Source organism: Oncorhynchus nerka, linkage group LG17 (assembly GCF_034236695.1).
Source record: "Oncorhynchus nerka isolate Pitt River linkage group LG17, Oner_Uvic_2.0, whole genome shotgun sequence".
In the NCBI taxonomy this organism is placed as follows: domain Eukaryota; kingdom Metazoa; phylum Chordata; class Actinopteri; order Salmoniformes; family Salmonidae; genus Oncorhynchus; species Oncorhynchus nerka.
This window is the reverse complement of record NC_088412.1, coordinates 8,120,374-8,133,964: the sequence shown is the minus strand read 5'-3', so window position 1 is coordinate 8,133,964 and position 13,591 is coordinate 8,120,374. Positions and strand designations below refer to the sequence as shown.

The 13,591-nt window shown below is 35.9% G+C and overlaps 1 protein-coding gene across 1 annotated transcript in view; it reads left to right on the top strand.

The window, feature by feature from the left end:
* Nucleotides 1-13,591, top strand: part of LOC115125922 (mitochondrial glutamate carrier 1-like) — a 93,084-nt gene that overhangs the window by 14,325 nt on the left and 65,168 nt on the right. The window contains exon 3 of the mRNA XM_065002929.1: nucleotides 2,349-2,474. Coding sequence (XP_064859001.1) covers nucleotides 2,349-2,474 — 126 coding nt within the window. The remainder of the gene's footprint in view (nucleotides 1-2,348; nucleotides 2,475-13,591) is intronic.

The window sequence follows — 13,591 nt, the reverse complement described above, 5'->3', positions numbered from 1 at the left end:
CATCTCCCTTTCTCCCTCTCTCTTCCTCCTCTCTCCATCTCCCTTCCCTCCCTCTTCCTCCTCTCTTCATCTCCCTTCCCCTCCCTCTTCCTCCTCTCTCCATCTCCCTTCCTCCCTCTCTCCATCTCCCTTCCTCCTCTTCCGCCCTTCCCCTCCCTCTTCCTCCTCTCTCCATCTCCATCTCCCTTCCCCTCCATCTTCCTCCTCTCTCCATCTCCCTTCCCCTCCCTCTTCCTCCTCTCTCCATCTCCCTTTCTCCCTCTCTCCATCTCCCTTCCCCTCCCTCTTCCTCCTCTCTCCATCTCCCTTCCTCCCTCTCTCTTCATCCTCTCTCCATCTCCCTTCCCCTCCCTCTTCCTCCCTCTCTCCATCTCCCTTCCCCTCCCTCTTCCTCCTCTCTCCATCTCCCTTCCTCCCTCTCTCCATCTCCCTTCCTCCCTCTTCTGCCCTTCCCCTCCCTCTTCCTCCTCTCTCCATCTCCATCTCCCTTCCCCTCCCTCTTCCTCCTCTCTCCATCTCCCTTCCCCTCCCTCTTCCTCCTCTCTCCATCTCCCTTCCCCTCCCTCTTCCTCCTCTCTCCATCTCCCTTCCCCTCCCTCTTCCTCCTCTCTCCATCTCCCTTCCTCGCTCTCTCTTCCTCCTCTCTCCATCTCCCTTCCTCGCTCTCTCTTCCTCCTCTCTCCATCTCCCTTCCCTCCCTTTTCCTCCTCTCTCCATCTCCCTTCCTCCCTCTCTCCATCTCCCTTCCTCCCTCTTCCGCCCTTCCCCTCCCTTCCCCTCCCTCTTTCCTCCCTCTCTCCATCTCCATCTCCCTTCCCCTCCATCTTCCTCCTCTCTCCATCTCCCTTCCCCCCCTCTTCCTCCTCTCTCCATCTCCCTTTCTCCCTCTCTCCATCTCCCTTCCCCTCCCTCTTCCTCCTCTCTCCATCTCCCTTCCTCCCTCTCTCTTCATCCTCCTCTCTCCATCTCCCTTCCCCTCCCTCTTCCTCCTCTCTCCATCTCCCTTCCCCTCCCTCTTCCTCCTCTCTCCATCTCCCTTCCTCCCTCTCTCCATCTCCCTTCCTCCCTCTTCTGCCCTTCCCCTCCCCTCTTCCTCCTCTCTCCATCTCCATCTCCCTTCCCCTCCCTCTTCCTCCTCTCTCCATCTCCTTCCCTCCCTCTTCCTCCTCTCTCCATCTCCCTTCCCCTCCCTCTTCCTCCTCTCTCCATCTCCCTTCCCCTCCCTCTTCCTCCTCTCTCCATCTCCCTTCCTCGCTCTCTCTTCCTCCTCTCTCCATCTCCCTTCCTCGCTCTCTCTTCCTCCTCTCTCCATCTCCCTTCCCCTCCCTTTTCCTCCTCTCTCCATCTCCTTCCTCCCTCTCTCCATCTCCCTTCCCCTCTCTCTTCCTCCTCTCTCCATCTCCCTTCCTCCCTCTTCCGCCCTTCCCCTCCCTCATCCTCCTCTCTCCATCTCCTTCTCCCTTCCCCTCCTTCCTCTTCCTCCTCTCTCCATCTCCCTTCCCCTCCCTCTTCCTCCTCTCTCCATCTCCCTTCCTCCCCCCTCTTCCTCCTCTTTCCATCTCCCTTCCTCCTCTCTGATTGGTGTGAGCCATCTCCCTTCCCCTCCCTCTTCCTCCTCTCTCCATCTCCCTTCCTCCCTCTCTCTTCCTCCTCTCTCCATCTCCCTTCCCCTCCCTCTTCCTCCTCTCTCCATCTCCCTTCCTCCCTCTCTCCATCTCCCTTCCCCTCTCTCTTCCTCCTCTCTCCATCTCCCTTCCTCCCTCTTCCGCCCCTTCCCCTCCCTCTTCCTCCTCTCTCCATCTCCATCCCCCTCCCTCTTCCTCCTCTCTCCATCTCCCTTCCTCCCTCCCTCTTCCTCCTCTCTCCATCTCCCTTCCCCTCCCCCTTCCTCCTCTCTCATCTCCCTTCCCCTCCCTCTTCCTCCCTCCCTCTCTCCATCTCCCTTCCCCTCTCTCTTCCTCCTCTCTCCATCTCCCTTCCTCCCTCTCTCTTCCTCCTCTCTCCATCTCCCTTCCCCCTCCTTCTTCCTCCTCTCTCCATCTCCCTTCCCTCCCTCTTCCTCCTCTCTCCATCTCCCTTCCCCTCCCTCTTCCTCCTCTCTCCATCTCCCTTCCCCTCCCTCTTCCTCCTCTCTCCATCTCCCTTCCTCTTCCTCCTCTCTCCATCTCCCTTCCCCTCCCTCTTCCTCCTCTCTCCATCTCCCTTCCTCTTCCTCCTCTCTCCATCTCCCTTCCTCTTCCTCCTCTCTCCATCTCCCTTCCTCCTCTCCTCATCTCCCTTCCTCCCTCCCTCTTCCACCTCTCTCCATCTCCCTTCCTCCCTCCCTCTTTCTCCTCTCCTCCCCCCAGTTTGCCTGCCAAGTTGATAAACGGTGGGATAGCAGGGCTGATTGGTGTGAGCTGTGTGTTTCCCATTGACTTGGCCAAGACCCGCCTGCAGAACCAGCAAAATGGATCACGCCTCTACACCAGCATGTATGTACACACTCACGCACGCACTCACTCACTCACTCACTCACTCACTCACTCACTCACTCACTCACTCACTCACTCACTCACTCACTCACTCACTCACTCACTCACTCACTCACTCACTCACATGCCAAGAGTGTGCAAAGCTGTCATCAAGGCAAATGCTGTTATGTTGTAGTAACTAGTTGATGTTATGTGTTGTAGTAACTAGTTGATATTGTAGTAACTAGTTGATGTTATGTGTTGTAGTAACTAGTTGATGTTGTAGTAACTAGTTGATGTTGTAGTAACTAGTTGATGTTATGTTGTAGTAACTAGTTGATGTTATGTGTTGTTTAGTAACTAGTTGATGTTATAGTAACTAGTTGATGTTATGTGTTGTAGTAACTAGTTGATGCTATGTGTTGTAGTAACTAGTTGATGTTATAGTAACTAGTTGATGTTATGTGTTGTAGTAACTAGTTGATGTTGTAGTAACTAGTTGATGTTATAGTAACTATTTGATGTTATATGTTGTAGTAACTAGTTGATGTTATGTGTTGTAGTAACTAGTTGATGTTATATGTTGTTGTAACTAGTTGATGTTGTAGTAACTAGTTGATGTTATGTGTTGTAGTAACTAGTTGATGTTGTAGTAACTAGTTGATGTTGTAGTAACTAGTTGATGTTATGTTGTAGTAACTAGTTGATGTTATGTGTTGTTTAGTAACTAGTTGATGTTATAGTAACTAGTTGATGTTATGTGTTGTAGTAACTAGTTGATGTTGATATGTTGTAGTAACTAGTTGATGTTATAGTAACTAGTTGATGTTATGTGTTGTAGTAACTAGTTGATGTTATGTGTTGTAGTAACTAGTTGATGTTGTAGTAACTAGTTGATGTTATAGTAACTATTTGATGTTATATGTTGTAGTAACTAGTTGATGTTATGTGTTGTAGTAACTAGTTGATGTTATGTGTTGTAGTAACTAGTTGATGTTGTAGTAACTAGTTGATGTTATGTGTTGTAGTAACTAGTTGATGTTATGTGTTGTTTAGTAACTAGTTGATGTTATGTGTTGTTTAGTAACTAGTTGATGTTGTAGTAACTAGTTGATGTTATGTGTTGTAGTAACTAGTTGATATTGTAGTAACTAGTTGATGTTATGTGTTGTAGTAACTAGTTGATGTTGTAGTAACTAGTTGATGTTGTAGTAACTAGTTGATGTTATGTTGTAGTAACTAGTTGATGTTATGTGTTGTTTAGTAACTAGTTGATGTTATAGTAACTAGTTGATGTTATGTGTTGTAGTAACTAGTTGATGCTATGTGTTGTAGTAACTAGTTGATGTTATAGTAACTAGTTGATGTTATGTGTTGTAGTAACTAGTTGATGTTATGTGTTGTAGTAACTAGTTGATGTTGTAGTAACTAGTTGATGTTATAGTAACTATTTGATGTTATATGTTGTAGTAACTAGTTGATGTTATGTGTTGTAGTAACTAGTTGATGTTATATGTTGTTGTAACTAGTTGATGTTGTAGTAACTAGTTGATGTTGTAGTAACTAGTTGATGTTATGTGTTGTAGTAACTAGTTGATGTTGTAGTAACTAGTTGATGTTGTAGTAACTAGTTGATGTTATGTGTTGTAGTAACTAGTTGATGTTGTAGTAACTAGTTGATGTTGTAGTAACTAGTTGATGTTATGTTGTAGTAACCATTTGATGTTATGTGTTGTAGTAACTATTTGATGTTATGTGTTGTAGTAACTAGTTGATGTTATGTGTTGTAGTAACTAGTTGATGTTATAGTAACTAGTTGATGTTATGTGTTGTAGTAACTAGTTGGTGTTATGTTGTAGTAACTAGTTGATGTTATAGTAACTAGTTGATGTTATGTGTTGTAGTAACTAGTTGATGTTATGTGTTGTAGTAACTAGTTGATGTTGTAGTAACTAGTTGGTGTTATGTTGTAGTCACTAGTTGATGTTATGTGTTGTAGTAACTAGTTGATGTTGTAGTAACTAGTTGATGTTATGTGTTGTAGTAACTAGTTGATGTTGTAGTAACTAGTTGATGTTATGTGTTGTTTAGTAACTAGTTGATGTTGTAGTAACTAGTTGATGTTATGTGTTGTAGTCACTAGTTGATGTTATGTGTTGTTTAGTAACTAGTTGATGTTATAGTAACTAGTTGATGTTATGTGTTGTTTAGTAACTAGTTGTTGATGTTATGTGTTGTAGTAACTAGTTGATGTTATAGTAACTAGTTGATGTTATGTGTTGTAGTAACTAGTTGATGTTGTAGTAACTAGTTGATGTTGTAGTAACTAGTTGATGTTATGTGTTGTAGTAACTAGTTGATGTTGTAGTAACTAGTTGATGTTGTAGTAACTAGTTGATGTTATGTTGTAGTAACTAGTTGATGTTATGTGTTGTTTAGTAACTAGTTGATGTTATAGTAACTAGTTGATGTTATGTGTTGTAGTAACTAGTTGATGCTATGTGTTGTAGTAACTAGTTGATGTTATAGTAACTAGTTGATGTTATGTGTTGTAGTAACTAGTTGATGTTATGTGTTGTAGTAACTAGTTGATGTTGTAGTAACTAGTTGATGTTATAGTAACTATTTGATGTTATATGTTGTAGTAACTAGTTGATGTTATGTGTTGTAGTAACTAGTTGATGTTATGTGTTGTAGTAACTAGTTGATGTTGTAGTAACTAGTTGATGTTATGTGTTGTAGTAACTAGTTGATGTTGTAGTAACTAGTTGATGTTATGTGTTGTTTAGTAACTAGTTGATGTTATGTGTTGTTTAGTAACTAGTTGATGTTGTAGTAACTAGTTGATGTTATGTGTTGTAGTAACTAGTTGATATTGTAGTAACTAGTTGATGTTATGTGTTGTAGTAACTAGTTGATGTTGTAGTAACTAGTTGATGTTGTAGTAACTAGTTGATGTTATGTTGTAGTAACTAGTTGATGTTATGTGTTGTTTAGTAACTAGTTGATGTTATAGTAACTAGTTGATGTTATGTGTTGTAGTAACTAGTTGATGCTATGTGTTGTAGTAACTAGTTGATGTTATAGTAACTAGTTGATGTTATGTGTTGTAGTAACTAGTTGATGTTATGTGTTGTAGTAACTAGTTGATGTTGTAGTAACTAGTTGATGTTATAGTAACTATTTGATGTTATATGTTGTAGTAACTAGTTGATGTTATGTGTTGTAGTAACTAGTTGATGTTATATGTTGTTGTAACTAGTTGATGTTGTAGTAACTAGTTGATGTTGTAGTAACTAGTTGATGTTATGTGTTGTAGTAACTAGTTGATGTTGTAGTAACTAGTTGATGTTGTAGTAACTAGTTGATGTTATGTGTTGTAGTAACTAGTTGATGTTGTAGTAACTAGTTGATGTTGTAGTAACTAGTTGATGTTATGTTGTAGTAACTATTTGATGTTATGTGTTGTAGTAACTATTTGATGTTATGTGTTGTAGTAACTAGTTGATGTTATGTGTTGTAGTAACTAGTTGATGTTATAGTAACTAGTTGATGTTATGTGTTGTAGTAACTAGTTGGTGTTATGTTGTAGTAACTAGTTGATGTTATAGTAACTAGTTGATGTTATGTGTTGTAGTAACTAGTTGATGTTATGTGTTGTAGTAACTAGTTGATGTTGTAGTAACTAGTTGGTGTTATGTTGTAGTCACTAGTTGATGTTATGTGTTGTAGTAACTAGTTGATGTTGTAGTAACTAGTTGATGTTATGTGTTGTAGTAACTAGTTGATGTTGTAGTAACTAGTTGATGTTATGTGTTGTTTAGTAACTAGTTGATGTTGTAGTAACTAGTTGATGTTATGTGTTGTAGTCACTAGTTGATGTTATGTGTTGTAGTAACTAGTTGATGTTATGTGTTGTAGTAACTAGTTGATGTTATAGTAACTAGTTGATGTTATGTGTTGTTTAGTAACTAGTTGTTGATGTTATGTGTTGTAGTAACTAGTTGATGTTATAGTAACTAGTTGATGTTATGTGTTGTAGTAACTAGTTGATGTTATGTGTTGTAGTAACTAGTTGATGTTGTAGTAACTAGTTGGTGTTATGTTGTAGTCACTAGTTGATGTTATGTGTTGTAGTAACTAGTTGATGTTGTAGTAACTAGTTGATGTTATGTGTTGTAGTCACTAGTTGATGTTATGTTGTAGTAACTAGTTGATGTTGTAGTAACTAGTTGATGTTATGTGTTGTAGTAACTAGTTGATGTTATGTGTTGTAGTAACTAGTTGATGTTATAGTAACTAGTTGATGTTATGTGTTGTTTAGTAACTAGTTGTTGATGTTATGTGTTGTAGTAACTAGTTGATGTTATAGTAACTAGTTGATGTTATGTGTTGTAGTAACTAGTTAATGTTGTAGTAACTAGTTGGTGTTATGTGTTGTAGTAACTAGTTGATGTTGTAGTAACTAGTTGGTGTTATGTTGTAGTCACTAGTTGATGTTATGTGTTGTAGTAACTAGTTGATGTTATGTGTTGTAGTAACTAGTTGATGTTATGTGTTGTAGTAACTAGTTGATGTTGTAGTAACTAGTTGGTGTTATGTTGTAGTCACTAGTTGATGTTATGTGTTGTAGTAACTAGTTGATGTTGTAGTAACTAGTTGATGTTATGTGTTGTAGTAACTAGTTGATGTTGTAGTAACTAGTTGATGTTATGTGTTGTTTAGTAACTAGTTGATGTTATGTGTTGTTTAGTAACTAGTTGATGTTGTAGTAACTAGTTGATGTTATGTTGTAGTAACTAGTTGATGTTGTAGTAACTAGTTGATGTTAAGTTGTTGTAACTAGGTGATGTTGTAGTAACTAGTTGATGTTATGTTGTAGTAACTAGTTGGTGTTATGTTGTAGTCACTAGTTGATGTTATGTTGTAGTAACTAGTTGATGTTGTAGTAACTAGTTGATGTTATGTTGTAGTAACTAGTTGATGTTATGTTGTAGTAACTAGTTGATGTTATGTTGTAGTAACTAGTTGATGTTATGTGTTGTAGTAACTAGTTGATTTTATGTTGTAGTAACTAGTTGATGTTATATGTTGTAGTAACTAGTTGATGTTATGTGTTGTAGTCACTAGTTGATGTTATGTGTTGTAGTAACTAGTTGATGTTATGTGTTGTTTAGTAACTAGTTGATGTTGTAGTAACTAGTTGATGTTATGTGTTGTAGTAACTAGTTGATGTTGTTGTAACTAGTTGATTTTATGTGTTGTAGTAACTAGTTGTTGATGTTATGTGTTGTAGTAACTAGTTGATGTTGTAGTAACTAGTTGATGTTATGTGTTGTAGTAACTAGTTGATGTTATGTGTTGTAGTAACTAGTTGTTGATGTTATGTGTTGTAGTAACTAGTTGATGTTGTAGTAACTAGTTGATGTTATGTGTTGTAGTAACTAGTTGATGTTATGTGTTGTAGTAACTAGTTGATGTTGTAGTAACTAGTTGGTGTTATGTTGTAGTCACTAGTTGATGTTATGTGTTGTAGTAACTAGTTGATGTTATGTGTTGTAGTAACTAGTTGATGTTATGTGTTGTAGTAACTAGTTGATGTTATGTGTTGTAGTAACTAGTTGATGTTATGTGTTGTAGTAACTAGTTGATGTTGTAGTAACTAGTTGATGTTATGTGTTGTAGTAACTAGTTGATGTTATGTGTTGTAGTAACTAGTTGATGTTATGTGTTGTAGTAACTAGTTGATGTTATGTGTTGTAGTAACTAGTTGATGTTATGTGTTGTAGTAACTAGTTGATGTTATGTGTTGTTTAGTAACTAGTTGATGTTATGTGTTGTTTAGTAACTAGTTGATGTTGTAGTAACTAGTTGATGTTGTAGTAACTAGTTGATGTTGTAGTAACTAGTTGATGTTATGTTGTAGTAACTAGTTGATGTTGTAGTAACTGGTTGATGTTGTAGTAACTAGTTGATGTTATGTTGTAGTAACTAGTTGATGTTGTAGTAACTAGTTGATGTTATGTGTTGTAGTCACTAGTTGATGTTATGTGTTGTAGTAACTAGTTGATGTTATAGTAACTAGTTGATGTTATGTGTTGTTTAGTAACTAGTTGTTGATGTTATGTGTTGTAGTAACTAGTTGATGTTGTAGTAACTAGTTGATGTTATGTGTTGTAGTAACTAGTTGATGTTGTAGTAACTAGTTGGTGTTATGTTGTAGTCACTAGTTGGTGTTATGTTGTAGTCACTAGTTGATGTTATGTTGTAGTAACTAGTTGATGTTGTAGTAACTAGTTGATGTTAAGTTGTTGTAACTAGGTGATGTTGTAGTAACTAGTTGATGTTATGTTGTAGTAACTAGTTGGTGTTATGTTGTAGTCACTAGTTGATGTTATGTTGTAGTAACTAGTTGATGTTATGTTGTAGTAACTAGTTGATGTTATGTTGTAGTAACTAGTTGATGTTATGTGTTGTAGTAACTAGTTGATTTTATGTTGTAGTAACTAGTTGATGTTATATGTTGTAGTAACTAGTTGATGTTATGTGTTGTAGTCACTAGTTGATGTTATGTGTTGTAGTAACTAGTTGATGTTATGTGTTGTTTAGTAACTAGTTGATGTTGTAGTAACTAGTTGATGTTATGTGTTGTAGTAACTAGTTGATGTTGTTGTAACTAGTTGATTTTATGTGTTGTAGTAACTAGTTGTTGATGTTATGTGTTGTAGTAACTAGTTGATGTTGTAGTAACTAGTTGATGTTATGTGTTGTAGTAACTAGTTGTTGATGTTATGTGTTGTAGTAACTAGTTGATGTTATGTGTTGTAGTAACTAGTTGATGTTATGTGTTGTAGTAACTAGTTGATGTTATGTGTTGTAGTAACTAGTTGATGTTATGTGTTGTAGTAACTAGTTGATGTTGTAGTAACTAGTTGATGTTATGTGTTGTAGTAACTAGTTGATGTTATGTGTTGTAGTAACTAGTTGATGTTATGTGTTGTAGTAACTAGTTGATGTTATGTGTTGTAGTAACTAGTTGATGTTATGTGTTGTTTAGTAACTAGTTGATGTTATGTGTTGTTTAGTAACTAGTTGATGTTGTAGTAACTAGTTGATGTTGTAGTAACTAGTTGATGTTGTAGTAACTAGTTGATGTTATGTTGTAGTAACTAGTTGATGTTGTAGTAACTAGTTGATGTTGTAGTAACTAGTTGATGTTATGTTGTAGTAACTAGTTGATGTTGTAGTAACTAGTTGATGTTATGTGTTGTAGTCACTAGTTGATGTTATGTGTTGTAGTAACTAGTTGATGTTATAGTAACTAGTTGATGTTATGTGTTGTTTAGTAACTAGTTGTTGATGTTATGTGTTGTAGTAACTAGTTGATGTTATAGTAACTAGTTGATGTTATGTGTTGTAGTAACTAGTTGATGTTATGTGTTGTAGTAACTAGTTGATGTTGTAGTAACTAGTTGGTGTTATGTTGTAGTCACTAGTTGGTGTTATGTTGTAGTCACTAGTTGATGTTATGTTGTAGTAACTAGTTGATGTTGTAGTAACTAGTTGATGTTAAGTTGTTGTAACTAGGTGATGTTGTAGTAACTAGTTGATGTTATGTTGTAGTAACTAGTTGGTGTTATGTTGTAGTCACTAGTTGATGTTATGTTGTAGTAACTAGTTGATGTTATGTTGTAGTAACTAGTTGATGTTATGTTGTAGTAACTAGTTGATGTTATGTGTTGTAGTAACTAGTTGATTTTATGTTGTTGATTTTATGTTGTAGTAACTAGTTGATGTTATATGTTGTAGTAACTAGTTGATGTTATGTGTTGTAGTCACTAGTTGATGTTATGTGTTGTAGTAACTAGTTGATGTTATGTGTTGTTTAGTAACTAGTTGATGTTGTAGTAACTAGTTGATGTTATGTGTTGTAGTAACTAGTTGATGTTGTTGTAACTAGTTGATTTTATGTGTTGTAGTAACTAGTTGTTGATGTTATGTGTTGTAGTAACTAGTTGATGTTGTAGTAACTAGTTGATGTTATGTGTTGTAGTAACTAGTTGTTGATGTTATGTGTTGTAGTAACTAGTTGATGTTGTAGTAACTAGTTGATGTTATGTGTTGTAGTAACTAGTTGATGTTATGTGTTGTAGTAACTAGTTGATGTTGTAGTAACTAGTTGGTGTTATGTTGTAGTCACTAGTTGATGTTATGTGTTGTAGTAACTAGTTGATGTTATGTGTTGTAGTAACTAGTTGATGTTATGTGTTGTAGTAACTAGTTGATGTTATGTGTTGTAGTAACTAGTTGATGTTATGTGTTGTAGTAACTAGTTGATGTTATGTGTTGTAGTAACTAGTTGATGTTGTAGTAACTAGTTGATGTTATGTGTTGTTTAGTAACTAGTTGATGTTATGTGTTGTTTAGTAACTAGTTGATGTTGTAGTAACTAGTTGATGTTGTAGTAACTAGTTGATGTTGTAGTAACTAGTTGATGTTATGTTGTAGTAACTAGTTGATGTTGTAGTAACTGGTTGATGTTGTAGTAACTAGTTGATGTTATGTTGTAGTAACTAGTTGATGTTGTAGTAACTAGTTGATGTTATGTGTTGTAGTCACTAGTTGATGTTATGTGTTGTAGTAACTAGTTGATGTTATAGTAACTAGTTGATGTTATGTGTTGTTTAGTAACTAGTTGTTGATGTTATGTGTTGTAGTAACTAGTTGATGTTATAGTAACTAGTTGATGTTATGTGTTGTAGTAACTAGTTGATGTTATGTGTTGTAGTAACTAGTTGATGTTGTAGTAACTAGTTGGTGTTATGTTGTAGTCACTAGTTGGTGTTATGTTGTAGTCACTAGTTGATGTTATGTGTTGTAGTAACTAGTTGATGTTATGTGTTGTAGTAACTAGTTGATGTTGTAGTCACTAGTTTATGTTATGTGTTGTTTAGTAACTAGTTGATGTTGTAGTAACTAGTTGATGTTATGTTGTAGTAACTAGTTGATGTTGTAGTAACTAGTTGATGTTGTAGTAACTAGTTGATGTTGTAGTAACTAGTTGATGTTATGTTGTAGTAACTAGTTGATGTTATGTTGTAGTAACTAGTTGATGTTGTAGTAACTAGTTGATGTTATGTGTTGTAGTAACTAGTTGATGTTGTAGTAACTAGTTGGTGTTATGTGTTGTTTAGTAACTAGTTGATGTTGTAGTAACTAGTTGATGTTATGTTGTAGTAACTAGTTGATGTTGTAGTAACTAGTTGATGTTAAGTTGTTGTAACTAGGTGATGTTGTAGTAACTAGTTGATGTTATGTTGTAGTAACTAGTTGATGTTATGTTGTAGTAACTAGTTGATGTTATGTGTTGTAGTAACTAGTTGATGTTATGTGTTGTAGTAACTAGTTGATGTTATGTGTTGTAGTCACTAGTTGATGTTATGTGTTGTAGTAACTAGTTGATGTTATGTGTTGTAGTAACTAGTTGATGTTGTAGTAACTAGTTGATTTTATGTGTTGTAGTAACTAGTTGGTGTTATGTTGTAGTAACTAGTTGATGTTGTAGTAACTAGTTGATGTTGTAGTAACTAGTTGATGTTGTAGTAACTAGTTGTTGATGTTATGTGTTGTAGTAACTAGTTAGTGTTATGTTGTAGTAACTAGTTGATGTTGTAGTAACTAGTTGATGTTGTAGTAACTAGTTGATGTTATGTGTTGTAGTAACTAGTTGATGTTGTAGTAACTAGTTGATGTTATGTGTTGTAGTAACTAGTTGATGTTATGTGTTGTAGTAACTAGTTGATGTTATATGTTGTAGTAACTAGTTGATGTTATGTGTTGTAGTAACTAGTTGATGTTGTAGTAACTAGTTGATGTTGTAGTAACTAGTTGATGTTATGTGTTGTAGTAACTAGTTGATGTTGTAGTAACTAGTTGATGTTGTAGTAACTAGTTGATGTTAAATGTTGTAGTAACTAGTTGATGTTATATGTTGTTGTAACTAGTTGGTGATGTTATATGTTTTAGTAACTAGTTGGTGTTATGTTGTAGTAACTAGTTGATGTTGTAGTAACTAGTTGATGTTATGTGTTGTAGTAACTAGTTGATGTTGTTGTAACTAGTTGATGTTATGTGTTGTAGTAACTAGTTGATGTTATGTGTTGTAGTAACTAGTTGGTGTTATATGTTGTAGTAACTAGTTGATGTTATGTGTTGTAGTAACTAGTTGATGTTGTAGTAACTAGTTGATTATATGTGTTGTAGTAACTAGTTGATGTTATGTGTTGTAGTAACTAGTTGATGTTGTAGTAACTAGTTGATGTTATGTGTTGTTGTAACTAGTTGATGTTATGTTGTAGTAATTAGTTGATGTTGTAGTAACTAGTTGATGTTATGTGTTGTTGTAACTAGTTGATGTTATGTTGTAGTAACTAGTTGATGTTGTAGTAACTAGTTGATGGTATGTGTTGTAGTAACTAGTAGATGTTATGTGTTGTAGTAACTAGTTGATGTTATATGTTGTTGTAACTAGTTGATGTTATGTGTCGTTTAGTAACTAGTTGATGTTGTAGTAACTAGTTGATGTTATGTTGTAGTAACTAGTTGATGTTGTAGTAACTAGTTGATGTTGTAGTAACTAGTTGATGTTGTAGTAACTAGTTGATGTTGTAGTAACTAGTTGATGTTATGTTGTAGTAACTAGTTGATGTTATGTTGTAGTAACTAGTTGATGTTATGTTGTAGTAACTAGTTGATGTTGTAGTAACTAGTTGATGTTATGTGTTGTAGTCACTAGTTGATGTTATGTGTTGTAGTAACTAGTTGATGTTGTAGTAACTAGTTGGTGTTATGTGTTGTTTAGTAACTAGTTGATGTTGTAGTAACTAGTTGATGTTATGTTGTAGTAACTAGTTGATGTTGTAGTAACTAGTTGATGTTAAGTTGTTGTAATTAGGTGATGTTGTAGTAACTAGTTGATGTTATGTTGTAGTAACTAGTTGATGTTATGTTGTAGTAACTAGTTGATGTTATGTGTTGTAGTAACTAGTTGATGTTATGTTGTAGTAACTAGTTGATGTTATGTGTTGTAGTAACTAGTTGATGTTATGTGTTGTAGTCACTAGTTGATGTTATGTGTT